We start from the raw sequence: 25,652 nt of genomic DNA on the forward strand, positions 1-25,652 counted from the left end.
CTCCCATCCTGCCATTCCCAATCCTATTGGAACCCCCATGCTGCCATTCCCAATCCCATTGAATTCCTCCCATCCTGCCATTCCCAATCCTATTGGAACCCCCATGCTGCCATGCCCAGTCCCATTGGAACCCCCATCCTGCCATTCCCAATCCCATTGAATTCCTCCCATCCTGCCATTCCCAATCTGCAGTGCTGCTCCCCCCAGCTCTGTGCAGGACACACCATCAGCATTCCCAACCTTCCCTTCCCCTTTCTTTCCCAAGGTTTAGCCTCCAGTGGAGGCTGGAGCATCCCAGTTCCTCCCACCCCGGTGTCAGGCCAGGCTGGCAGCAGGGGCAGGAGTGAGGTTGGATTTCAAACACAAATCACATCTCACAACATATTTGGCTTTTCCCTTTCCTTTTCCAGGCCGTAATTTATCCCGGCTCATCTCTGCTGGTGGATGGACAAAACTCCAGGAGGATCTGCACATCCCCTCCCTGAATCCAGCATTGCTGGTGTGCCCCTGGAGGTCAGAGAGCGCCGGGAGTTTGGGGGAGATTTCCTAAATCTTGCCTTGGTGAGGATTTCACCAAATCCCCCCAGTTTTGGGTGGAGAGAAAATCCGAGCAGGGAGATGAATGCTGACACCAAGGAGCCCCCAGGGGCCTCCCGAGTCATTAAACAAATTAAGTGTTCGCGGGAGGAGGCCCCTGTGATTGCGTGTGAAACCCCCGGGGGCTCGGTAATTGCTCTGCAGCTCTGGTGGGTGGAAGAGACAAAGGGATTTGGGGGGAATTTTGGGGGATTTGGGGGATTTTTCCTCCCCTGGCGCAGCCAGCAGCAGCTCCAGCTCTTTTTGGACCCATGGAGCGCTCGGAGATTTGGCTGTGCTGGAGCAGAGCCTGGGATGGGCTGGGATGAGGTCCCTGTCCCCAGGGGAGGTGTGGGGAGAGCTCCCAGTGCTCCCCAGTGCACCCCAGTTCTCTGATGGACCCCGGCTCCCAATCCACGGCCTCTGCCACCGCTCCCGGCTCCGGCTGCTCCACCAGGAATATTCCAATTTAATTGGAGATGTTTTTCCCTCTGAGAAAGTGACCAGAGCCACCTCCCCCCACAAAAAAAAAAAACCCTGCGTGGGGTATCCCGAGCTCCCGTGGCTCCCGTGGTGTGAAATTCCCGAATTCCGGTTTCCAGGGTTGTCTGTGCTCAGGCAGGATGAGAGCCCATGAGGAGAAGCATCGGGAGCCTCCACGGGGCACGGGAATCCTCAGCTCCGGTTTTCCCAAGCTCCCTGTGCCCGGCAGCTCTGCCTGGGACATTCCTTAGGGATACCAGCCCTCGGAGCCCTTTGAGTTATCATTTGATCAGCGCTTCTCAGATCAGGATATCTGATCATCCCTGCAGCTGGAATGCCGCCAGCCAGGAGGGGATGATGCCCCTTCCCGAGTCAAATGGAATCCAAATGATTTGATTGGATTATTTTTAACACAGCCAGGAGCAGCTCCACGGTGCTCTTAGGGAGGGATTCCCATGGGGAAGGGGATGAACCCGCGGGGGAGGTGGGAACTGTCCGAGGGGAGGCTGAGATCCCTTCCCCGCTGGGGGTGGCTTCCCTCTGCTCCTTTTTCCCTTTCCCTCCCCCTCTCCCCGAAGCTCTCCCGAACAAGTGCTGGTTTCTGGCACGGCCTTTCCCAGCTGCACAAAGGCTGCCTTGTGCCGCCAAGCTCCAGATGTTCCTCATCCCACAAAAACTCCAGCACCAGGTACCTGTTCCCCTGGAGCACCGGCTGGCCTGGCAGGGAGGGAGCTGCCTCCAGCAGCCCCTGGTCCCGGAGATATTGAGCTTTTTACTCTGGCTTTAATTGTGGTTCTCCCTCAGGACCTCATGGAGGTGTCAGGAGTTCCCTCTCCTGTGGGCCCAGGGCTCCCACCTCGGGGACACAGGTTGGGGACAGGCTGGACCCCACCCTGTCCATGGAGCAGGTGAGCCCAGCAGCTGCACAAATCCAGCTGGGGGTCGGGCTCTTGTCCCAGGTGACAATGATGGGACAATGGGAAACACCCTCAGGTTGCTCAAGTGGAGGTTGAGGTTGGATATGGGGAAAAACTTCACGGGAAGGGTTGTCCAGCCCTGGCACAGGTGGTGGAGACCCCATCCCTGGAGGGACTGGAAACCCTGTGGGTGTGGCACTTGGGGACAGGGTCCGTGGTGGCATTGGCAGTGCTGAGGGAAGTTGGACTGGGTGATCTTAGGGGCCTTTTCCAACCTATTCTGTAATTCCAGGGACGCCTTTCTCCCCCAAATCCACAGCTGGGGGAGGTGAGGGATGAAGGCACACAGGGGATGTGTTCTCCGTGGAAGGGGATGGTGGAGGACGTGGTGATGGCCAGGGCAGCCCCTGAATCCCGCTGGGGCTGGAGGAAGCTCCTGATCTTTGGGATCCAGGGTGGCAATCCGGGGAGCAGCTCCACCCTCTCCTGCCGGGACAGGTCACCGCGGGGCTCTCCTGGCCGGGGGCAGGGAGTGACACCTGGAAAACGCTCCCCAGCCCCGGCAGCGCCTCATTCTCCTGGGAAACACGCCGGGGCAGGAGCAGGGAATGGCTCGGGTGGGGAGCAGATCCCGCCCCGCAGCCCGGGCACAGAAACCTCTCTCTGTGGAGCACAAGAGCTTCTCTGTCCCCTCTGTCTTCCCTTCCCTTTAATAATCGTCCCCTTTTGTCCCCACACATTTCCCTCCCTGCCATTCTCCCCCTGCTCCCTCAGCCCATCCCAGCCTGGAGCTGCTCCTGGGGGCACCTGTTTTTACCACCTCCTTTTCCAGGACACCTGATGTATTTATTTTCATTGCTGGTTTGTTTTCTTTCTTCTTTTTTTTTTTTTTTTTTTTTCTGTTTCTTTTTAGGGTCTATTAAGCTGATTCCTCCTTCCCGTGCCCTGGGAGCCGCGGTTAATGAGTAACCACAGCGAGCTCCGAGGCAGCTGCCTCACACAAACCGACCGAGGCTTTTTTGGAGCTGCATAAGGGAACGTTTGTTCTGCAGCCTCTCAATGGATCCTTGTGCAGGAGGCAAGGAGTGTGGGGAGAGAAAGAGAGAGACACTAAATCACTGCCCTCCTCCTCCTCCGAGGAGAGCTCGGAGCTCAGCCCGTGTGCCTGGTGGTGCCTTTTCCTCAGAGATGGGGGCTGAGTCACCTTGGTGGGGTCAGAGAGTGGATTTATCTCCCCAGCCGAGCACACAGTGGACTTCTTAGCTTTAAGGCTCCTTTCAAGTGGCTTAAGGATCAAACACTGAGCCCATCCAGATGCTGGTGTGGCAGGAATTGGGATTTTCTGTGTCCCCGTCCCATTGAGGAGCAGGTTTGGCTCTGGGGGTTCATCATTTTACCTGTTCCTTTCCTCTGCTTTGGGTTCATGGCGATTTTGGGGGGTTTATCTGATATTTGCCGTGGGGTTTGAGGCTGTGTCCCTTCCCAGGCTGATGGGGCAGGGTCTGGAAGCTCCGTGCTGTGTCCCAGGTGTCCCGTGTGACCTTGGCCATGGCATTTAAACCTCTGTGCCCTGCTGTGCCCGTGTCACTGAGCAAACAGGTGACGCTGTGCCTCTGCTCAGCCCTGCCTTTGTCCTCTGGGAAGCTCCTGGAGCCTGCCTGGCATCTTGGGAGCAGGCAGAGAATTCCAGGTACTGTGTGGAACAGCTCTCCTCTCTCTGTAGCTCCATAAAAAGGTTGGGAAAGAACTCCAGGACCATCAAGTCCAAGCTCGGACCAAACAGCCCCTGTCAAGCAGGCCTGATGGAGAAGAGCCACCTGTGCTCCTTCCTGAGGGATGGGGACTCCCCCAGTGCCCTGGGCAGCCCCTTGCAGTGCCTGGCTGCTCCTGCAGGGAAGGAATTTTCCAGAACATCCACCCTGAGCCTCCCTGGCCCAGCTCGAGGCTGTTTCCTGTCCCCTGTTCCCGGGAGGTGACCCCACCTCACCCCCTCTGTGAGGATCTGAGGGGCTCAGAGCCCAGGGCTGGCGGTGGCAGTGGATCCTCCCCGTGTTCCTGGAGCCGGGATTGCTCCGTGTCCCTTTGTCCCCGGAGCACAGCGGGGTCTGGAGGGGACAGGAGTTCCAAGGGTTCCCTGCTCCAGCTCCCTCTGGGGATTCCCAGAGCTCCTTCCCAGGCCTGTGGGCCAGGCTGGGATCCAGCACCAGGCAAGAGCTAAAAACACAGAACCACATTTTCCTCCTCTTTTACTTTGGGGCTTGGGTTTAGTTTTATTTTTCTTTTTTTCTTTTTTTTTTTTTTTTTAATTTGGGGATTGGCTGCAGTTTTGGGGAAAGATTGGGGCTGTTTGTGTTTTACCTGCCACAGCTCCCTGGAGCAGCAGCTCTTTATTGGCTCCCGCAGCACTTGGCACTCTCAGCACTGGAAAGAAAAAGCTTTTTGTTCCCATATTTCCATATATTTATATGGATTTAACTGGGTTGGGGAGGGTATTTGAAGGTCAGAGGACTTGCAGAGGTTACTGTGCTGGCCAGGCCCTGGGAACAGGGAACAGCCATCCTGTGGGAACTCATTCCCAGCTCACCCTTCCCTGTCTCTTTATTTTCCCAGTGCTGCCCATCACTAAACACTTTAATTTCTTGTTTCTCTGGGAAAAACCACCAGCAAATTCCACAGTGTGGATTTATGGATGTGCCATTCCCAAGCTGGGGTGGGAAAAGCAACACGAGCTGGGGCTGTGACCCCAAACTGCTCCACAGAGCGTCGGGACCAACACGATTTCGACAGAACTAAGAGTTTTCCTGGCTCCCCCTTCCCAGGGCAGGGCTCCCGTCGCTTCCCAGAGTTTTCCCTGTTTTCCTGGAGGAGTCAACAAGCCAGTCCTTCCTCCTTGGCAATTCCTGACCATCGGGAGCTCCGTATCTTGGGAAGATTCTTCTGGAGAAGAGCTGGTCCATCCTCCTGGTGGTCTCTTTGGGAGCCCCAAAACCATCCCTGGAGTGAGGAACAAGACTTCCCTTCCCAGGAAAATCCTCTTCTCTTCCCAGGAAAAGCCTCTTCCCTTCCCAGCAAAACCAGGAAAACCCCTTTTCCAGGAAAACCTTCTTCCCTTCCCAGGAAAACCCTTTTTCCAGAAAACCCTCTTCCCTTTCCAGCAGAACCCTTTCCCCTCTCCTTGGCCCTTGCACTGAGGATTTCCTTCCTTCAAAGCTCCCCCAAATCAGATCCAGTGGCCACGTTCCCATGTTGGATTTGATATTTGCAGGGTGGACTCGATGATCTCGGATGTTTTTCCCAGCCTGGATAAATCCTGGGATTCTGTGCTCCCCACTCCACCAGGGAGCTGCAGATCCCTGGGGGGGTAAAGGACGATTCCAGCTGCTCCCGGTGGATTTTTCACACCTTGGGAACATCTGGCTGCCATCCTCCCACCCCCAGGCTCTTCATTGCCTGCTCCATGGGCAATCCCGCATTCCAGGGCTTTTCCCTGTGGCTCAGGAATGCTGTGCTCTCCAAGGAGCCGGGACAGGCAGGGCTGGCACTCCCCGCAATGCCAGCGTGCTTGCAGGGCCAGGAATGCTGCCCCACCTGGAGCTGGATCCCATTCCAGCATCTCCTGACACCCTCCATGGTGGCACAGCCAGGGCTGGGAGCATCCCAAAAATCAGCGTCAGGCTCCTCTGGGAACGAGTCCTGCAGCTTTCCATGGGAATTCCTTCTCCTTTGGGAGTCTCTGGGCAGCACAGAGGGGCCTGAGCAGCACCCAGGGGCTGTCCTGGTCCCTTACACCATCAGAGGGTGACACAAAAGCTGTGGCAGAGCCTTGGAGAGCTCCAGGTTTGGTTTTTTTTTGTTGTTTTTTTTTTTTTGGGAGATGATGTCTGACAGCTCTGTGTCCCGTGGGCTCGTGGCTCTGAAGGAAATGCCACTGAAAAAGGGAGTAAAACTTCAGAATTCAATTCCAAAACTGGAAATTTGCCTTTGGAAATCCCGGACATCCAATCCCACGGCTCTGTGAGCCCACGGGAGCCCTCGGCACACCCAGCTCAGGTGGTGCTGGATCAGTGACTCTTCCCCCTGTCCCAGGCTGCTCCAAGCCTCATCCAGCCCGGCCTTGGGCACTTCCAGGGATCCAGGGGCAGGATAAGCTCCATCACTTGCAGCCTTTTCCCAGCTCTTTCCTCTCTGTGAGCCCCGTTTCTGCCTCTTGCCAAACAGGTTTGAATTTCCAGACCGTGGCTATGAAAACGCAGCTCAACCCCCTCCTGCACAGCGCTAAAATATGGCTTTTTCCCCTTTTTAATATCCCCTAAACGATGACCTTTTCCCTCCTTCAGCAGGCAGCCAACACAAGCACAACAATGTGATTTGTGCAGCGTTTCAGCTGTGGTTTCTTCAAGAAATTCATCTGCTCTCGAAGCAATTACGGGCAGGGAAGCATTTCCACTCCGGCTTCGGGCCCTGAAAAGCTGCCAGGAGGGATTTTTTTTCCTTCCCCTCCTCTCTCCCTCTTGCTCCCTCAGCCCCCCCTTGTCCTAAAAAAAAACTTCTGTGGTTTCGTTTCAGCAGCAATTCTGGAATGGTTAAATCCCAGCCTGGTGCAGGTGGGAAGGGGCTGGATCCGTGTCCCTGTCCCTGCTGGAGTGGGACCGGGTTTGTGCAGGATCATCCCCCCTGAGCAGCACCTTCTCCTGGAGGGGACACCGGGCACGGTGCCACCCCCTCCTCGTGCCTGCTGTGCCCTTCAGGACCTTCCCCACAGCACGTGGGGTCCAGAGGGCAGAGGGAACCCGCGGGACACGGCTCCATCCCGCTGGGCGACTCTGCCAGCACCCAGGGCTTGGGACAACGGGCCTTAAATGAGCCCCGAAGTCAACAGCACGGTTAATTGCTCATTCATTCCTCGGATGGGTTAATAATTAAGTTAAATTAATAATTGGGAGAATAATTAAACAAAACAATAACCCGTACCCGGCACGATTGAAGCGCTCGCTGTTCGTGCCGGGGTTTTGGGGTTACTCATTCACTTTAGGGCCGCTGTGGCGTCGGGCTGGCTGTGCCAGGGATGCGGCTCCAAGAATCCCGTGGAAAACCGGACTTTTCCAGGCAAAACCATCGGCTCTTCCCTCCCCTGGAGAGCGGCGGGGTCCCGGTGAGGAGCGGAGCTTCCCCGACCCCCGGCTCCTCCCGAACCGCCCGCGCCCTCCCCTCCCCGCGGAGGGACGGACGGACGGACGGACAGAGGGAGAGAGGGACGGACAGAAGGGCGGAGGGAGGCGGCTCTAGGCCGGGGGGGAGGAACTACAAGTCCCGTGAAGCCGCACCGCCCGCCCGCCGCCGCGGGGCTATAAAAGGGGGAATGGCCCGGCAGCCGCAGTCGGAGCATCCCTGGCTGCGGCGGAGCCGCTCCCGCTGCCCATCCCGGCGCTCCCGGGGCTATTCCCGGTGGGAGCGGGCCGATATCCGGACCCCCGGAGCGGGCTGGGGCTCTGCAGAAGGAGGACGAGGAGGATGCCGCTCGGCGCACCGGGGGAGCCGCAGCCCCGGGCGGCTTCGGGCGCTGCCGGCGGAGGCGGAGGTGGGTGCCCCGCTCGGCTCGGGGGGTGCGGGGCTCAGCACGGGGTTCCTGCGCCCCGCACTTGCTCCCCGGCACTGGGGGGGCTGTGCTGGGCACTGCGGGTCCCCTCGGTGCCCGCACCCGCTGTCGCTTCTCCCCCTGTGCCATCCCCTTTGTGTCCTTCCTCTGCCCGGGGTCGGGGCTCCGGCTCGGGATGCTCCTGCTGGAGTTTTCCCCTTCTCTCCAAGGAAAAGCGCGCGGCCGCTGTTTTCCTTCGACGTTTGCGGGTTTTTTTGGTGGATTTTTTTTTTTTTTTTAAGTGGGGTTTTTGGTTTATTTTCAGGGCTCTTCCCTTCCCTGCCGTGGGAAGTCGTTCCCCAAAAGCCTGGCCCCGGGGCAGGTGCTCGGGCGGGGCTTTGGGCAGTGTCCGCAGCCCCTCGGAGCCCGTCCCTCCCCGCCGGGCTGTCCCAGCCCCGGGGCGAGCCGGCTCGCGGCTGCCGATTCGCGGCTCTGGGATGCACAAGAGCACTTTTGTGTGAATCCTGGGAAAAAAAAAAAAAATATATATATATATATGAATGACTCCCTTCTTTTGCTGGCTACAACAAAAAGACCACACCAGTCTAGACCTGCAGCCGACAGCACAGACAGAAATTAGCGCTGTCTGCTCGCGGGGACCCGGCGTGGCCGGGGGAACTCCAGCCCGGGATCCCTCCGGAGGGCTGGGGCTGCTGCTTTGGGGAAAGGATGTTTGAGGTTACTCTGGTGGGCACCAGAGGAGGTTTTATTGCCCGGACGTTGTTGGTGTTGCTCGCTGCTGGCTCGGAATTTCCTCCGGAGGCTTTGGAGGCTGCGGGAGTTGCTCAGCTCTTAATTGAGACATCTTTTTATAATCACGGGCGCAGCCGCGGGGAGGGAAGTGGGGGCAGAGCGTTGGTGACTCAGGCCTTGGGAAGAGGCTGCGTTTTGCTTTGCCCGGGGTTGTGGAGGGGCGATCCCAGCTGGGAAACTGGAGCAGGGCTCCCAAGGACAGCGGCCCTCTCTGCTGGCGGGCAGGTGATGCTTTCAGGACGCCCAAATTTCTCATTTCCCTGTAGAACTGGGCGGGGGGGAGAAATCTTCCTGGTTCGCCTCAACGCTTCAGATATGAAAGCTAAAATTTAAGGCATCACCCCCAGGTGTGAGATCTGCCGTGTGAGGGGAGTTGGAGCTCTGATATGGACACAATCACTTTGTGCTCTCATTTTCCAAGGCTTTGCTGCAAAACCAGCTGGATCTGCTCTGTCAAGATTTGGGTGTTTTTTTTTTTTTTTTTTTTTAAGCTTACCAGGTGTTTTCCATGTTCAGGTGTCCCGAATCAAAGGTTTGGGAGATATGGCACCCCTCAAACTGCATTTGATGCGGTGGTGATCACCCCGTTTGGGGCCGTGGAGAGGCAGCTGTGGGAATATCAAACCTTTGGGAAGAGGCTCCCAGCTGAGGTGTGAAAAGAACCCCAGATCCCGATTCTTGTGGGGTCAGGAGGAGACAAAATCCCTCCGTGGGCAGGAGTGGTGACACCTGTGTGGCAGTGTCTCCTGAGGAAAAAGGGATTTTGGGGAGGGCTGAGGTGTCACCCGAGGAAAAAGGGATTTTGGGGAGGGCTGAGGTGTCTCCCGAGGAAAAAGGGATTTTGGGAAGGCTGACCTGGGCAGGGGGAGCAGGCTCAGGCGCTCTGCTCTGGCTGGTCTCAGGAGCTGCAGGTGCTCTCCTGCCCAAGAGATTTGGGAGCAGGAGCGTCCCTGCTCACTCTGCTGAGCCAGGAATTCCGGGCTGTGGAGTCCAGCAGGATCCTCCTGCCTGCTGAGACAGGGAAGAGATCCCAAATGGGCTCATCCCACTCTCTGGGGTGTTGGCAGGACCTGGTTTGGAGGTGCTGAGCTGGGGCTGTTCCCCTTGGGTGAAGGATCCCCCAGATCCCTCTGGAATGGCTGGGACCTGCGGGGGAAGGTGGATTCAGCCCTGAAGGGCTGGAAAATGAGGAATGTCCTGGAACATGAGGAATGTCCCGGGGAAGGTGGATTCAGCCCTGAAGGGCTGGAAAATGAGGCATTTCCCAGCAGCCTGGGACAGTGGGTGGCTACACGAGCAGAGCAGTGTCACCTGCAGTGTTTTGGGGGGACAGCTCAGGGTTAAACGGGATTTTGGGGGGTTCAGGGGTCTCTAAGCTCAGGTGCCACCTCACCTGCACCTGGCTGAGCCGGGCTCAGGGTTACAGGTGCAGAGAGGGCTTTGGGAAGTGCTGGGACCTGACTTTTTTTTTTAGGATTGCTCTGCCTGTGACATCTGGAAGCTCCCGGCTCATCCAAGGCTGAACTTTTTCCATTCCCCTCCTGCCTGGTTTTAAATGTATTCAATCCAGCAGCATCCCTTCTCCCTGGTGATTTTTAACAGCAGCTGGCTCTGATCTGGACAGCTTTGGACGCAAGCTCCTCCATCTGGGAATTCTCCTGGATAAGGAATGATCCTTAAATTTTCGGAGATCAAAAGATTTGGGCCACACCCGCGCCCCAGACAGCGGGGGGATCATGGCAGGAGCACAATGCAGCTTCCTGGGGGGTTTGGGGGTTGTTTGAACTTTGAACAGAAAAGCAAAGCAACAAAAGAGAGGGCGAGGAGAGCCCAGGGCCCTGCCAGTGCCCAGAGCCGGAGCAGCTTTACAAAGCGTGGCCTTGTTCAACCGGGCTGCTTCCACCGGGAAAGATGGGTTTGGAACAGAAATGAGGGGGCAGAAAAAATGCCCCGTGTTGCTGTAAACACGGCATGGAAGGGCTTTTATGATCTAATAAACGCTGCTCCTTTCTGAGGAAAGCTCTCGGCGCGGGATTAGGCTTTGCCGCCTCACGACTCCCCGGGCCTCTCTGCTGCTCCCGGCCTGATTTTAGCGCTCCCTTTTCCCATTTTTTTTGGGGTTTCCCCCGCTCTTTGGCAACACTGGAATTGCAGGAATCGCTTTGCTGGCCGGGGAGGGCGGTCAGGGCTTGTTGTCACCTCCTCGCCCCTCCTGGGTGCGATCTCCCCCGGAGCTGATGAGGTGCGAAGGCCTCGCCCGGGGTTGTGCCGCTGCCGTGCCCTCAGAGCAGGGAACATTTTTCCGATTCAATTGCCTGCTCCTTCTGCCAAGCCGCAGATGTTTTTTTTTTTTTTTTTTTTTTTTTTTGGATTTTTTTTTGTTTTTTTTTTGAGGGCTAAAACCTAAGCCTTTAAATAAATGTGTTTGATCCCTGGGTGGTTGTGCAGCTTTCCTGGGGGGGGGGGGGGGGGGAAATATCAATCTCGGAATGGGTTTTGTGTGGGGAGCAAACGTCTCTGCTGGGTTGTTCCTAAAGGCTGATTCCTGCGGGGTTTTATTCCTGCTTTTTCTCCCTGGCAGGGGATCAGAGCTGCAGGAAAACCTCCCGAGGGCTCTGCTGGGTAAAGCTCAGCCTGAGGGGTTTTGTGCCGTGCAGGAGCTTCAGGCTGGCTCTGAGGGTCTGCCCTGGATCCTCCTGGATCCTCCTGGATCCTGCTGGGGCTCCTGGATCCTCCTGGACCCTCCTGGATCCTGCTGGGGCTCCTGGATCCTCCTGGACCCTGCTGGGGCTCCTGGATCCTCCTGGATCCTCCTGGATCCTGCTGGGGCTCCTGGATCCTCCTGGACCCTGCTGGGGCTCCTGGATCTCCTGGACCTGGGCTCTTGGATCCTGGATCCTCCTGGACCCTCCTGGATCCTGCTGGGGCTCCTGGATCCTGCTGGATCCTCCTGGACCCTGCTGGGGCTCCTGGATCCTCCTGGATCCTGCTGGGGCTCCTGGATCTCCTGGACCTGGGCTCTTGGATCCTGGAGCTCCTGGACCCTGCTGGGGCTCTTGGATCGTGCTGGGCTCCTGTACCCCCTGGAACCCTGCTGGATCTCCTCTATCTCCTGGATCCTGCTGGATCTCCTCTATCTCCTGGATCCTCCTGGATCTGGGCTCCTGGACCCTGCTGGGGCTCCTGGATCTCCTGGACCCTTCTGGATCTCCTCTATCTCCTGGATCCTCCTGGATCTGGGCTCCTGGACCCTGCTGGATCTCCTCTATCTCCTGGATCCTCCTGGATCTCCTGGACCCTGCTGGGGCTCCTGGATCTCCTGGAAATCCTCTATCTCCTGGACCCTGCTGGGGCTCCTGGATCTCCTGGAAATCCTCTATCTCCTGGACCCTGCTGGGGCTCCTGGATCTCCTGGAAATCCTCTATCTCCTGGACCCTGCTGGGCTCCTGGATGTCCCCAAGTCCTGCTTGTTGTCGGCTGCTCCGGTGTCACATTGTCCCCAGTCTGGGGTGGCTGTGGTGTCACTGCTGTCACTGGAGCTGCTTCAGCTCCTGCTGCTGCTCCTTTATGCTGCGTTCTCAGGCCAAAGCATGAGGGGTTTTTGGAAGTTTTTCCTAAGTTTGTAAGAGAAAAGATGTTTTTGGGGTGCGGGGTCCTGCTGGCAGGCAGGAGGTTAAGATATTAGGAAAAAGTTTTTCACAGAAAGGTGATAAAGTTCTGGAATGGCTGCCCGGGGAGGTGGTGCAGTCCCCATCCCTGGGTGTGTTTAACAAAGCCTGGATGTGGCACTGGGTGCCAGGGTTGAGTTGAGGGGTTGGGGCTGGGCTGGACTCGATGATCTTGGAGGTCTCTTCCAACCTGGTGATCCTGTGAATTCTGAGGTGCAGCCAGGGGCGCTTTGGGAGCTGTGGGGTGGCAGCTCAGGGGGTTCCTGTGATGCTGTCCCTGCCCATCCTCGTTCCCTGCAGACAAACCCAGGGCTGGCACTGCCCCAGCGCCAGGGAAGGTGGCCCTGGAGGGACAGGAGCTGCTGCCAGCACTGGCACCTGGGCTGCCAGTGACACCAAGAGGCAGGTGCCTGTCCCTGAGGCTGGAACTGCAGGAATTCCAGCTGACAGGAGCTTCCCTGCAATTCCAGAGCCTGGAGAGCAGGTCCCTTCCCTGCTGGGGGGGGTGGGATGAGCTCCAGGAGGTTTCCTCACAGCCAGCTCTTCCCTGGGCTTGGCTTGGTTCTTGTTCCAGCATTTCCCGAGCAGCTGGAGGGAATGAGGGATCCTTTGGGGTTCTGGGGATGCTGCAGTGCAGCTCCTGGGATGGGGTGGGGGCAGGAGGGTCCTGCTTGGCTGGGCTTGGGGGGGGGCCCGGCCACCAGTGGCCACTGGGAGGGAGTGGGAGCTGAATCCATTACCCCGGCGGAGGTTGGGATCTGTGCTGGAGCCAGGCTGGAGGTGAAGCTCCTCTTCCTGGGCTGTGTGAGGCTGAGGGTGTGCAGAAAACTCCCCTGTGGGCTGGAGAGGAGGAGCTGCTCACCTGGGAGTGCCTGGCAGGGCCCTCTCCAGCTGTTTTCCATGGAAATGCCATCCTCTGGCTGCAGGGATATCCGGGCTGTGTCCCTGGGGACAGCGGTCCCTGCAGCTCTGGCAGGATGGTGGCACCATTGGGTGTTTAATCCCTGCCCCTGGGACAATCCCTTTTTCCTGCTGAGGCAGGAAAAGGTGGCTCGTGGAAGTGGCACCTGGCTGTGGGAGGCAGGACAAGGACATCTCCGGCTGGCAGGGTCCCCTCCATAAAGTGACCCTCATGCCACCCCTGTGCTTGTCCCAGTGGGATCTGTGGGATGTGCCCAGCCCAGGGCTCTGAGGGGGGAGGGAGAATCTTCCCAGCCCAGCGGCCTGGATGGGGAATAATGCTCCCCTTTTTATGGCTTCTTCAATTGTTCCTGAAAATCCTTTTTAAAAGGAGGAAAGTTCCTTCCTTCCTTTCAGCTCCCGGTATCTTGAAGAATTCGCTCCATTGTGAGGCCAGGACAGAGACCCTTCTATGAGGGCTCTCCTCGAGCCCCCTCCCCGTCCCCCTCCCACCCCATCCCAACAAGCCCCCATTCTCCTCTGAAGAGGGTCCCTCTGTCTAACGCCAAGTAACTCTTAAGGGTAGCATTTATCCCGGGGCACTCAGCTCACAAAGAGTGCTGGAGTGTCAAATAAACTCCCCGCAGCCTGCAAAGAGCAGAGGAAGAAAACACAAAACCCCCTTTCTTTCCACCCCTGCGGGGAAACAAATACGGACTTTGTGCCGGCGGCAGCGGCGCCCTAACGAGCCCGAACGGGGCTGCTGCGAGCCCGGGTGGCCACGTGAGGGGCTCCGGGGGGACCTGGCACACGGCAAAGGCTCCAAACCCCCCCTCCCAAAAATCTGCTGGCTGTCCCCGCTGCTGCCATGGGTTGGTCTGGGGAGGAGCTGCTGCTGGGCTGGGGTTGTCACCAGAGATAAGGGGCAGCCACATCCTCTGAGCCCTGCCCACACCCTCCGAGGGCTCAGCTCCCGTTCCCGACGGGAATTCAGCTTGGGGATTGTCGCCTCTGGGTGTTCGCTGCGGTTCCTGCGAGGAATCCATCCCGAGCTCTTTTCCCTGCATGGATTCCAACAGGAATCCCGCGTGCCAGGAGCCAGTGGGACCAGTCCTGGGCGAGGAAGTGGCCAGCAGTCCCATGTGGCAGCACATTTCTCTCTCAGGATATTTCAAAGAGCAGCACAAAGAGAAAGAAAGAGAAAACAATTTCTATTTCTGCTCCTTGTTTTCCCATGTGGAATGTGCTTGGAGAATTGTTTCCCTGGGGTGATTGCTTGGTTGGATTCTGGTGAGGATTGTTTGAGCCTGGTGGCCAATCCAATCCATTCCAATCCAATCCTATCCAGTCCAATCCAATCCAATCCATTCCAATCCAGTCCAGTCCAATCCCATCCAATCCAATCCAACCCACCTGTGGCTGCACTCTCAGAGAGGGTCACGAGTTGTGGGTGAGTTAGAGATGGGAGTTAGAACAAGTGGGTTTGTAGTTTAGTATCTCCTTTAAATAGTATATTAATGTATTCTAGCATAGTTATACTGAATAAATCATTCAGCCTCCTGAGCTGGAGTCACACATCAGCATTTCTGCCCGTTGGGTTCTCCTGTGTTTTACAATACTCCCTGGGGCCGTGGCCACCAGCACAGCCAGCGCCTGTGCTCAGCAGCAGCAGGGAAATCCCTGAATTTGGCACCATTCGGGTGCTGAATTTGGGCATCTCTTGCAGCCCTGCTCTGTGGGATGTGCTCAGGGTGCCCCGAGCAGAGCGAGGTCGTGCTGCAGTGGCCGAGGTCGCTCCTGTCCCTCATCCTGACCTTTGTTTCTCCACAGGTTTCGGCATTCCTGCAGGGACAGCTCCCGTCGGCCCCGGGAGCTGCTGGAACCTCCTTGTGCCAGCGGTGGGGACGCCAGGACAGGAGTGGCACTTGTCCCCTCGGCCAGGGAAAGGCTCCCGAGCCGGGATTTGGCCCTGGATGGTTCCTCTGCGCTGGGATCCCGAGCCCCGAGCCTCGCCTGGGGTTTGGATGCTCCCTTCTGTCTGCAGCTGGGAATGGCACGGCCGTGCCTCCTGCTCCTCCCAAATCCCGTGGATTTACTGCTTTTGGCATCGTCCTGCTGCGACTGGCTCCGGCACAGGGAATCTCCCGAGGGACAGATGGGAAAAGCAGCACTTATCACAGCCTGAGGCTACAATTCCCTCTTTTTCTGGGCTACTCTGAGCATGCTGGCTCTGCAGGAAGAAGGATTCCATGCACTCCTGGAGGACAAATCCTGCTGCTCTGATGTGAGTCAAGAACATGTATTTTTCCTTTTTTTTTTTTTTTTTAAGCACCTTTCTGTTGGACTTCTTGGAAAATGATATTTTCTCTGTCTTGAGGAAAAAAAAAAATGCCCAATCCAGGGAGCTGCTGTGAGGGAATGAGGGAGCAGACAGGTTTGTTCTGGCAGCTGAACCGGCTGCTTTAATCAATACATGAATTTTTTCATGCCATTCCAGCTTGAAATCCCCAATAGGAGTTTTCTTCCTGGAGTTTTATTGCTGAGCAATGGATAAAAGGTTAAAGGCTGCACCTTCCCAGGAGGTTTTCCTTTTTTTTCCTCCAGGAAGGGAATCCTGATGGTTTTCCACTCCTAAGCCAGTGGTGGCTGCAGGGGGGACTCTTGTCAGGGTCACTGGGGACAACGTGTGGCTTGTCCTGAGGGGCTCCTGGAGGCTTCAGGGGAGGAGCTGGAAGGCTCCCTTTGGAAGGGAGGCTGCTGTGAACCTCCTTGGGATGGAAAAATCCATTTTCCTGCTAGAAAATGATGCCAGACTGTGGACTTTGAGGGGACTTGTGCTGGTGTTGTCATCTGGGTGTGACATGGGAGAAGTGCCTGAGGAGCTGCTGGGGGACTGAGGCTGTTTGGCCTGGGGGAGGGAGGATGGAGTGGGATTTCTTGGTGGGGAATGAGCTGCTGTTGACCAGAAATCCAGCAGGGTCTGGTTTTTGCTCTTCCCAGAGGGGGCAGATGAGAACCTGGAGCTCTGAGTGGCTGGAGCAGCTTTTGATTTGAGTCTTCAAGCAGTGCAGCATCTGTTTGAGCAGAGCTGAGGCAGCTCATTTTCCTCTCAGTCACTTTCTGAGTGGTGCTGGTGCAGCCCAGACTCTCCCCAGTCCCTTGGGGTTGTGGCTGTCCCCTCATGATCCCATAGGTTGTGGTTTTCCCCTGATGATCCCACGGGTTGTGGCTGTCCCCTGATGATCCCATGGATTGTGGCTGTCCCCTGATGATCCCATGGGTTTTGGTTTTCCCCTGGTGATCCCATGGATTGTGGCTGTCCCCTGATGATCCCATGGATTGTGGTTTTCCCCTGATGATCCCATGGACTGTGGTTTTCCCCTGATGATCCCATGGACTGTGGTTTTCCCCTGATGATCCCATGGGTTGTGGCTCTCCCGGATGATCCCATGGACTGTGGTTTTCCCCTGATGATCCCATGGACTGTGGCTGTCCCCTGCTGATCCCATGGGTTGTGGCTCTCCCGGATGATCCCATGGATTGTGTTTTTCCCCTGATGATCCCATGAACATACCACGCCCTTGACCTCATCCCTTCCCAGCAGGAGTCTCCCTGTGCCGTCCCCGCCTCTGGGACGCAGGGAAGAGGAGGAGGAGGGATGAGATTTGTGCCCATGGTCTCGCTGTAGTTCCACATTTTCCAGCTGAGCTCTTTGGGCTGAGTTAGGCAGGGATTTTGTCACTGCACTGATGTAAAACAGCCCAGCCCTCCCTGGCTCCTCTGTGAGGTGGGGCCGGGCTGACAGTGGGGTTTGCTTTGGTTTTTTTGCATTTTTCCCTTTTTTTTCTGAGGTCTGTCCTGTGGTTTCTGAGTCTGTGGTGCAGATGGTGGTGCTTGTGGTGGCTGAGTCCTGTCGTGGTGCTGCACTTCTTCCTGGAATGGTTTAGATTTTGGATCTTAAAGTTTATCTTGTACCAAAGATAAGAGACACCTTCCTTAGCAGAGGTTCCTGTCCAAGCTGGCCTTGCAGCCCTGCAGGAAGGACGGATCCAGCTGCAGAGCTCCTCACCTGGAGCTGCAGGCCGGATCTTTATCAGGATCTTCACAATCCCTTTTCAAACCCTGGCTGTGAAATCTTCCTTGTCCCGGGCACTTTGTCACCGTCTATTACTCTGTGCAGGTCGGTGCCCCGGCCACCCCAGAGCAGGATCTGTCCCTGAGGGATGCTCCAGGGAAGCCCAGGGCGGCTGGGGACAGGTGAGGTTTGGGCTCAGGGAATCCCACGTGCAGAAGGTTTTAGGGACTCCCTGAGGCTGCTCATGGAATCACAGAATCATTCCGGCTGGAAAAGCCCTCAAAGGTCAGGGAGTCCAGCCAAGGCCACCACCGACCCGTGTCCCCAGTGCCACGGATTCCCTTTGGAAGGGATTTCCTATGGATTGGGCACCACCGGGGGTCTGGAGGACATCCCGGGCGCGGGATGCGGGATCCCGGTTGGGGGACTGGGGGCACATCCCGGGTGGGAAATGCGGGATTCCAGCGGGATTCCAGCGGGATCGGGGCTCTCTCCCGGGCTCGCGCTGACCCCTGGCGGCAGCAGCGGCAGCGCCTGCATTGCCCGGCGGGGCCCGCAGGGGTCGCGGGATTCTCTGGGATCGCAGGGAATGGGATGGGATGGGAGGGACCTTAAATCCCATCCAGTGCCACCCCTGCCATGAGAGGGACACGTTCCGCTGTCCCAGGCTGCTCCAAGCCCCGTCCAACCTGGCTTTGGACACTTCCAGGGGTGGGGCAGCCAAGAATTCCTTCCCTGTATCCTATCTATCCCTGCCCTCTGGCAGTGGGAAGCCATTCCCTGTGTCCTGTCACTCCATCCCTTGTCCAAATCCCCTCATCATCTCTGGAGCTCTTGCAGGCACTGAAACGGGTTTTAAATTTTCCCCGGAGGCTGAACATTCCCAGCTTTCCCAGCCTGGCTCTGGAGCAGAGGTGCTCCAGCCCTGTGGAAAAAGGTGTAAAAAACCCATGGAGCGACCAATATCCTTGGGAGCAGCAGTAAAACACCTCAGGGCTGCTCCAGGCGAGGTGGGATATTGGGGAAAACCCATCCAGGGGGTGTTGGCTGTGTCGGAAGCCGCGCTGGAGGTGACAGCGGCTTTCAGCGAAGCCACGGCGCTGCTGGAGCCGCGTCCCGCGGCCGCTGGATGGCAGCGGAGCTCCGCGGCATTCCCGATCTGCGGCATTCCTGCTCCCGGGGCTGCATCCATCCCCTGCTCCCGGCGCTGCATCCATCCCCTGCTCCCGGGGCTGCATCCATCCCCTGCTCCTGGCACTGCATCCATCCCCTGCTCCTGGCACTGCATCCATCCCCTGCTCCCGGCGCTGCATCCATCCCCTGCTCCTGGCACTGCATCCATCCCCTGCTCCTGGCACTGCATCCATCCCCCGCTCCCGGCTCTCTATCCATCCCCCCTCATCCATCCCCCGCTCCCGGCTCTCTATCCATCCCCCCTCATCCATCCCCTGCTCCTGGCTCTCTATCCATCCCCCCATATCCATCCCCTGCTCCCCCTCTATCCATCCCCCCATATCCATCCCCTGCTCCCCCTCTATCCATCCCCCTCATCCATCCCCTGCTCCTGGCTCTCTATCCATCCCCCCATATCCATCCCCTGCTCCCTCTCTATCCATCCCCCCATATCCATCCCCTGCTCCCTCTCTATCCATCCCCCTCATCCATCCCCTGCTCCCCCTCTATCCATCCCCCCATATCCATCCCCTGCTCCCTCTCTATCCATCCCCCCTCATCCATCCCCTGCTCCCGGCTCTCTATCCATCCCCCCATATCCATCCCCTGCTCCCTCTCTATCCATCCCCCCTCATCCATCCCCCGCTCCCCCTCTATCCATCCCCCTCATCCATCCCCTGCTCCCCTCTATCCATCCCCCCATATCCATCCCCTGCTCCCCCTCTATCCATCCCCCCTCATCCATCCCCTTCTCCCTCTCTATCCATCCCCCCATATCCATCCCCTGCTCCCTCTCTATCCATCCCCCCTCATCCATCCCCTGCTCCCGGCTCTCTATCCATCCCCCCTCATCCATCCCCTGCTCCCGGCTCTCTATCCATCCCCCCTCATCCATCCCCTGCTCCCGGCTCTCTATCCATCCCCCCCTCATCCATCCCCTGCTCCCCCTCTATCCATCCCCCTCATCCATCCCCTGCTCCCCCTCTATCCATCCCCCTCATCCATCCCCTGCTCCTTCTCTATCCATCCCCCTCATCCATCCCCTGCTCTGCTGGTGGCTCCCACCCCGTGGATGCTGCTTCCTGGGAAGGGAATTCCCAACCTCCCAGGGTGCCCATGGAAGCACAGACCCCAAACCCAAGTAGTTCTTCTGGAGCTGGATTTGATCCTTGTGGGTCGCTTCCAGCTCTGGGTATTCCAGGATTCTGGAGAATCCTGGAATATCCTGGATTCTGGAGGATCCTGGGTTCTTGACTCTCCAGGGCAGGGTGCTGAGGGGATGAGGATGAGGAGGGAGCAGATCTGAGGTGATAAATGTGACTTTTATGGATCCGCCTTTAGCCAGAAACCTGTGGCACTTGGGAAACCTTAAACTTGATCTGGAATGCTGCTGATCCATGAATGTGGGATGTGGGGAGTGTGCACAGGGACAGGAGGACACTGGGTGAGGTTTGCTCGGGATGTCTCCAGCATTCCCAGAGCTCTGCTCCTCATGGGATGGCTCAACGTGCTCCCTTCTCCCAGCGAAAAGCTTGGAAAGCTCCTGCTCTGCCTCTCCCTTTCCCTCCCTTGCCCAGCTCCCCGGGGAGAAGAGCTGGGGCTGGCTCTGCTTCCACACGGCTGGGAGTGGGTGAATTACTGCGGGATAATCCCGCGTCTTTGGCTGCCTTGGAGGCTCTTCCCGAGCAGTCCCAGGCTCCTGGGCTGGCACTTCCCGAGCTGAAAGTTTTTCCTGAAAGGTTTCCCTGTCTGGGCTCCTCCCGAGCTGCAGCCAAGGGCGAATTCCAGCGGCGATACCAGCCCCGGGCTGGGTTTCCATGGTGAAGGCATTTGGGGTTTGCTCTGAAAAGCCGGGTTTTTGGGAAGTTTTTAGCTGGGAATGGCACATTTTGTCCATCCCTGGGCTGCTCCCCGTGGGGGAAGAGCTTTGAAAGGGCCCTGAGAGCCTTGGGGACAGCCTGAGCTCAGTTCTCACACTGCTCTGCACTCCAGGAGTCTCCTCTGGCCCTGGGATGCTGGGATTTGTCCTGGGATCTGCTTTTCCTTGCCCACAAACTGTTCCAGCTCCTTCCCCAGCTCCTTCCCCAGCTCCTCCTGCTGTTACAGCCCGCACTAAACCCGATTTATTTCATTTTCTGAGGTGCTGCTTCAGGCCCTCCCGTGTGGAAACCAAAGGAAAACGTTGATCCGGGGATTTTGCAAGTTGCAACCTCCGAGTAAATGAAGTTTATGTGACCTTGTCCCCTCCCAGCCTCGTGTGTGTCCCTGCGAGGCAAAAATCCGCTTAAAAACTTAATTTAGGCTTCCCAAATATTGCTCACCTGCCTTTCTAACAGAAAGGAGTTTTTGAGGTGATATTTTTGCCCTTCCTGGGCTGCATCTGCCCAGCCAGGACATCTCCAGTGCCCTGGGAGCTGCGCTGCGCCCTTGGCCTCTGGAATGCTCTTTTCATTGATATTTTCTGGGAACAAAAAATGCCGGCTTTGTATCCACTGCCCCTTTCTTTGCCCACGCAGAAGGGGAGGGAGGAAAAAAACGACTCAAATATTTTCTTGTAACAAAAGGCTGCGGGTGAATCTGGATCAGCCTCTCTGCTCCGTTTCAGGCCAAATCTCCAGGGTTTTCAGCGGAGAAATTAAAACACTGGAGCTTTCTCTTTTCTCCTGCAGAACAAACAGGAGCGGTTCCCACTTCCTCCCGCTCATAAACAAAACCAGCCCGACGTCTCCAGGAGAAACCCTGCCAGGAGACTTTCCTTCCTAATTGTTTGATATTTTTTCAGCTCTGATTAGTATTCGGGAGTGCCTGGCACACGGGCTGCAAGTTTCAGGAACAGGCTCCGAGCAAATCCTTCCCTCTGCTTCCATCCCCTCCTGCCCGTGCCCCTTCACCTTCTTCCTCCCTCCCTCTCCTTTTTGCTTTGTTTCCCTGTCCTCCTTCCCGGGCTGGTGGTGGCTTTTGGCCACCAAATGCGTGGCAGGGGGGTGGAACTGGGTGATCCTTAAGGTCCCTTCCAAGCCAAACCGTTCCATGGTCCTGTGAAACTGCTGCTTTTCCCTTGGAAGCCTTGCTGCCCTTGCAGGAGCTGCCCCAAGGCTCCCCAGGCTTGCCCTGCCCTGCTCTGCTGCAGTTCCTTTGCTTCCAGGCTTTTCCCTGCCCTTGGGAAGGAGCCTGGCCTGGCCTGGCTGCAGAGGGATTCCTTTTTCTGCGAGGAAAGGGCAGGATCAGGTTTGGGAACGCTCTAAAGCAGTGAAGAGTGCAGGGGATGGCTCTGGGACGGAATTTGTCCCACACAGGGAGATCTCCTCCTTCTGTCTCCATGAAATCCGTGGAAAGATGGAATCCTGGGAGTCCTGCTGGCCCTTGGCTCCGTCCTGGGACCGTGACTCAGCCGAGTCCCTGGGGAAGCAGCCACTTGTTTTTCCCACCTCCAACGTCCTTCCCAGGAGCTGCTGCCCTCATCCCGCTGTCCCCAAGCCCCTGCAGGAGTCGGGGAAGTGCTTTCCCACATCCCACAGGGCTCCTGGCTGCCTCTCCGTGGGCCGAGCTCTGCTCTGGCATCGTGTGCTGCAGATCAGGAAGTGGGGATGGGAAATATCCCGGGATGGGGAGGGGGCGAGGGCAGGAGCAGGGACCAGGGAGGTTTAAAGGGTGAGGGAATTGTGGGGTCCCACTCTTTTTGCAGGGATGAGCCCAGCTCTTCCCTCCTCTTTTTGCAGGGATGAGCCCAGCTCTTCCCTCCTCTTTTTGCAGGGATAACCCCAGCTCTTCCCTCCTCTTTTTGCAGGGATAACCCCAGCTCTTCCCTCCTCTTTTTGCAGGGATGAGCCCAGCTCTTTCCTCCTCTTTTTGCAGGGATGAGCCCAGCTCTTCCCTCCTCTTTTTGCAGGGATGAGCCCAGCTCTTCCCTCCTCTTTTTGCAGGGATAACCCCAGCTCTTCCCTCCTCTTTTTGCAGGGATAACCCCAGCTCTTCCCTCCTCTTTTTGCAGGGATAACCCCAGCTCTTCCCTCCTCTTTTTCCAGGATGAGCCTAGCTTTTCCCTCCTCTTTTTGCAGGGATGAGCCCAGCTCTTTCCTCCTCTTTTTGCAGGGATAACCCCAGCTCTTCCCTCCTCTTTTTGCAGGGATGAGCCCAGCTCTTCCCTCCTCTTTTTGCAGGGATGAGCCCAGGTTCCTTAGGCAGGCGAAGATGGGGGATTTTATGTTCCAGGGTTTCTTGGGCAGAGGAGGATGGGAGTTTTTGTGCTCCAGAATTCCTTGGGCAGGTGAGGATGGGGTTTTTTTGTGCTCCAAGTGTTCCTTGATGGGGGATTTTGTTTTCCAGGGTTCCTTGCCCAGGTGTTGTGCGGCTCTGCGGGAGCCCAGCTCGTAAAGCGGTGCTCAGAGAGGATTAAGGGGTAATCGTGGTTATAAACAACTGCCGGGCTCTTTAACACCTTCCCTGATGTGCTCCCTGCCCTTCCCGGTGCATTCCTGGCTCTGGGATGTGCCCTGGGATGGAGCTGCTGGGCCGGGCTTTCCCAACCCCTCTGGACACTCCGGGGGACAGGAACGGGGGGCTCTGCTGGGGCTGTGCCCTCCCCGTGCCCTGCTCTGCCCTGGGGCTGGGGGGAGAGCCGGGAGAGGCTTTGGGGGGTCAGCAAACACCTCCAAGGGGGGAGGGCGGGTTTTGGGGACCCAGCACTGCATCCATCAAGGTGGTGTAGAAGCAGCACCTGCTCCAGCCGGGAATTCCCATCCCCCAGGAGAAGGGAACTGCTCACACAAGAGGGGGGAAACATCCTGGGATTGGGGCTTGTGGTGTCTGGAACATGGTGTGAGCCTTTCCCTCAGGCTGAGCAGATCCCACTGGGACATTCCCTGCCTGGAATTTGGGAATGGTGTGAGCCCTTCCTGCAGGGAGCTGAGCAGATCCCACTGGGACATTCCCTGCCTGGAATTTGGGAATGGTGTGAACCCTTCCTCAGGCTGAGCAGATCCCATGGGGACATTCCCTGCCTGGAATTTGGGAATGGTGTGAGCCCTTCCTGCAGGGAGCTGAGCAGATCCCACTGGGACATTACCTGGCTGGAATTTGGGAATGGTGTGAGCCCTTCCTCAGGCTGAGCAGATCCCATGGGGACATTCCCTGCCTGGAATTTGGGAATGGTGTGAGCCTGTCCTGCAGGGAGCTGAGCAGATTCCACTGGGCCATTCCCTGGCTGTTTACCCGTTGCTTTTCCAGCTCCACTTCATCTCCTGTTGTGGAATTCCCCTGCAGTTCCCACCTCCCTCCTCCCCCACCGCTGCCCCTTCCCACGAAGATCGGGGTAATTAAACATTGAGGTAATTAAACACCGGGGTAATTAAACATTGTCCGGGGCTGGGCACAGAGCGACCCCGCTGTTTGCCCAGGAGATAAGAGACGGGAGATAAGGGGGAGTTTGCTGCCAGCCCAAGGACAGGGCCAGCCCCTGCCCAGGCAGGACAGGTCCCCTGGCCCTGGGGTGGCACCTGTGGTGACATCTGGCGGGGCTGGCACTGCTCCTCCCATGGGCAAGGCTGGCACCTGCGCGGAGCTTGAAAGGGAAAAAGGAGGAGACCTCTGCCCTTGGGATGTGCCTGGCTGGGGTTAAAATCCCACCGTTGTTAAAATCCCACCGTTGTTAAAATCCCGCTGTGCTGTGTCCTCAGGGAGCTGGGGCAAAGGAAAGGTCTGGTCACAGATCGAGGTTCCACCTGCCGTGTTTTTCCCGGATTTTGCTGTCCCCACAGCCACATCCTTCCTTTGGGAGTGGTGCCGGGGCTCTCATTGCTGCAATGTCACCCTGAAACGCTGCAATGTCACCCCTGAATCCCTCGGGACGGGGCAGTGCCAGCCCAGCCCAGTTCCTCCTGCTCCCAACGGATGGATGCCAGGGAATAACAAATTCCCAAGGTCTCCATGAGCCCCAAAGCCCATCCTGCTGGGTTTTTTCCCGGGTCTGTGCCAGGTTTGAGGCGAGATGAAAGGGCCCCGCCCCACCTGGGGCACACCTGGAGCACAGCTGTCACCTCCCGGCCCTTTATGGCCCTTTGAGGTGCCGCGGGCTGATAAGGGCTCACCTGGGGGGGTGGGGGTGTTTGATAAGGACTCCCCTGAGGGAAGGTGGAGGCTGGGGTTGGTCCCTTCCCTGTCCCCGGGGCTGCATCACCCTGGAGCAGCCCTCAGGAATTGCTCCTAAGCAAAGCTTAGGGCTGGAATCCCTCCCTGGAGTTCCGAGCTCCAGGAGGAGGGGGAGTTTCCTTTGCCAAGGGGTTTTTTTTTTTGGGGATCCTCTGGAATGATGAAGCCGTGTGTCAGTGTGGGATTTAATCCCGATTTAACGCTCCCTCTGGCAAGGCAGCAACACGTCTTCTTTGGGAAGCTCAGGAGGAAGAAAACTCCCAAATGGTGATTTCTGGATCCCCTTTAATTTCAGGGATTAGGAGTCCCATGCCTGCCTTTCTCCAAGCCACCACGAGCGGGTTATAAATTCAGATTGCTGTAGGGGGAACGCTGCTGCCAGAGCTCTGCACGCTGTCCTGGCCTCACCTCCCCAGGATCCAGGGAATAAACTGCTCCCCTTGGCTCAGGACAGGAGTGTGAGCAGGAAAATCCATGAAATCCATCCCAGCCAGGCCCTGCTCTGCTCCCTCCGATGGGCTTGGTGAGAGCAGCCAGAGCTGGGACCTCTCCTGGCTCTAGGGTGATTTTTGCTTAAAATTTGAGATCTTGCTGTCAGCTGAGGGCTCTGTAACCTCGTTTTTCCTTTTTATTAAGCAACTTCGCAGCTTTTCTGTTTGTAAATCGAGTTTGATAACGCAGCCCCAAAGTCTGAAAAGGCAGGAAGGGGAAAAAAAAAAAAAAAAAAAAAGGGAATAGAATCCGAATTTTCTCTGTGGTCAGATCTGGGGATTTATTTCACTTGGAATAATCCTGATTTTCAAAGCTTGAGTGATCCAATTACCACGAGCTGGTGCCATCCTCCAGTGCCTGGGGAATCCTGCAATTGATGTGGGGTTAGCCTGGAGATCCCTAATTAAGATTAGCTTAACTCAGAGCTGCTTCTGCTGAACTTGGCAGCACAGGAACTTCCCTTTCCCTCCAGCACGAGCTCCAGAGTTGTCGGGAAGGACTTTTGGGGATGCAGCAGAGCTGCTGCAGGTTTTGGGGTCCAGCAGAGTGGCTGCAGCCTCTCCCCCCATCCCAAAAAGCTCCTGTTGGAGCTGGGGCAGCAGGGGAGGATCCAGCTTTGCTCCTGACCTTTCTCCCCAGCTCTCGGGGTGTTTTTCCCGGCGTTTCTTCTCCGCTGTCGATCCTGTCTGGGGCTGTTGGAGAGGATTGAGGAACCCCCCCCGAGTGCTGCCAGCCCGGCTCCCCTCTGCTGCCTCGTCCCTGGGGGCACAGAGCTGCCGTGCCCGGGCCACGTGAGCAGCCTGGCTGGCACTGCCAGCTCCCGTCAGCTCCT

General features: G+C 57.2%; 1 protein-coding gene and 1 long non-coding RNA gene across 5 annotated transcripts in view; both read left to right on the plus strand.

Moving 5' to 3' along the window:
- The first annotated feature begins 915 nt into the window (after positions 1-915).
- Positions 916-3,083, plus strand: LOC128797659 (uncharacterized). The gene is made up of 3 exons (XR_008434202.1): positions 916-1,747; positions 1,864-1,967; positions 2,890-3,083. It is a non-coding gene; the product is annotated as an uncharacterized LOC128797659 (long non-coding RNA).
- Positions 3,084-4,358: 1,275 nt separating this feature from the next.
- LOC128797768 (serine/arginine repetitive matrix protein 2-like) overlaps positions 4,359-25,652 on the plus strand; it is a 115,621-nt gene continuing 94,327 nt past the window's right edge. For all 4 annotated transcript variants that reach the window (XR_008434236.1, XM_053960632.1, XM_053960631.1 and 1 more), the window contains exons 1-2: positions 4,359-7,554; positions 14,764-15,217. Coding sequence is in view for 3 of the 4 variants with exons in the window: in XM_053960632.1 (XP_053816607.1) it covers positions 7,042-7,554; positions 14,764-15,216 (966 nt within the window). In the remaining variant the exon portion in view is untranslated. The remainder of the gene's footprint in view (positions 7,555-14,763; positions 15,218-25,652) is intronic.

The sequence above is a fragment of the Vidua chalybeata genome, chromosome 19, assembly GCF_026979565.1.
Source record: "Vidua chalybeata isolate OUT-0048 chromosome 19, bVidCha1 merged haplotype, whole genome shotgun sequence".
NCBI classification, from domain to species: Eukaryota; Metazoa; Chordata; class Aves; order Passeriformes; family Viduidae; genus Vidua; species Vidua chalybeata.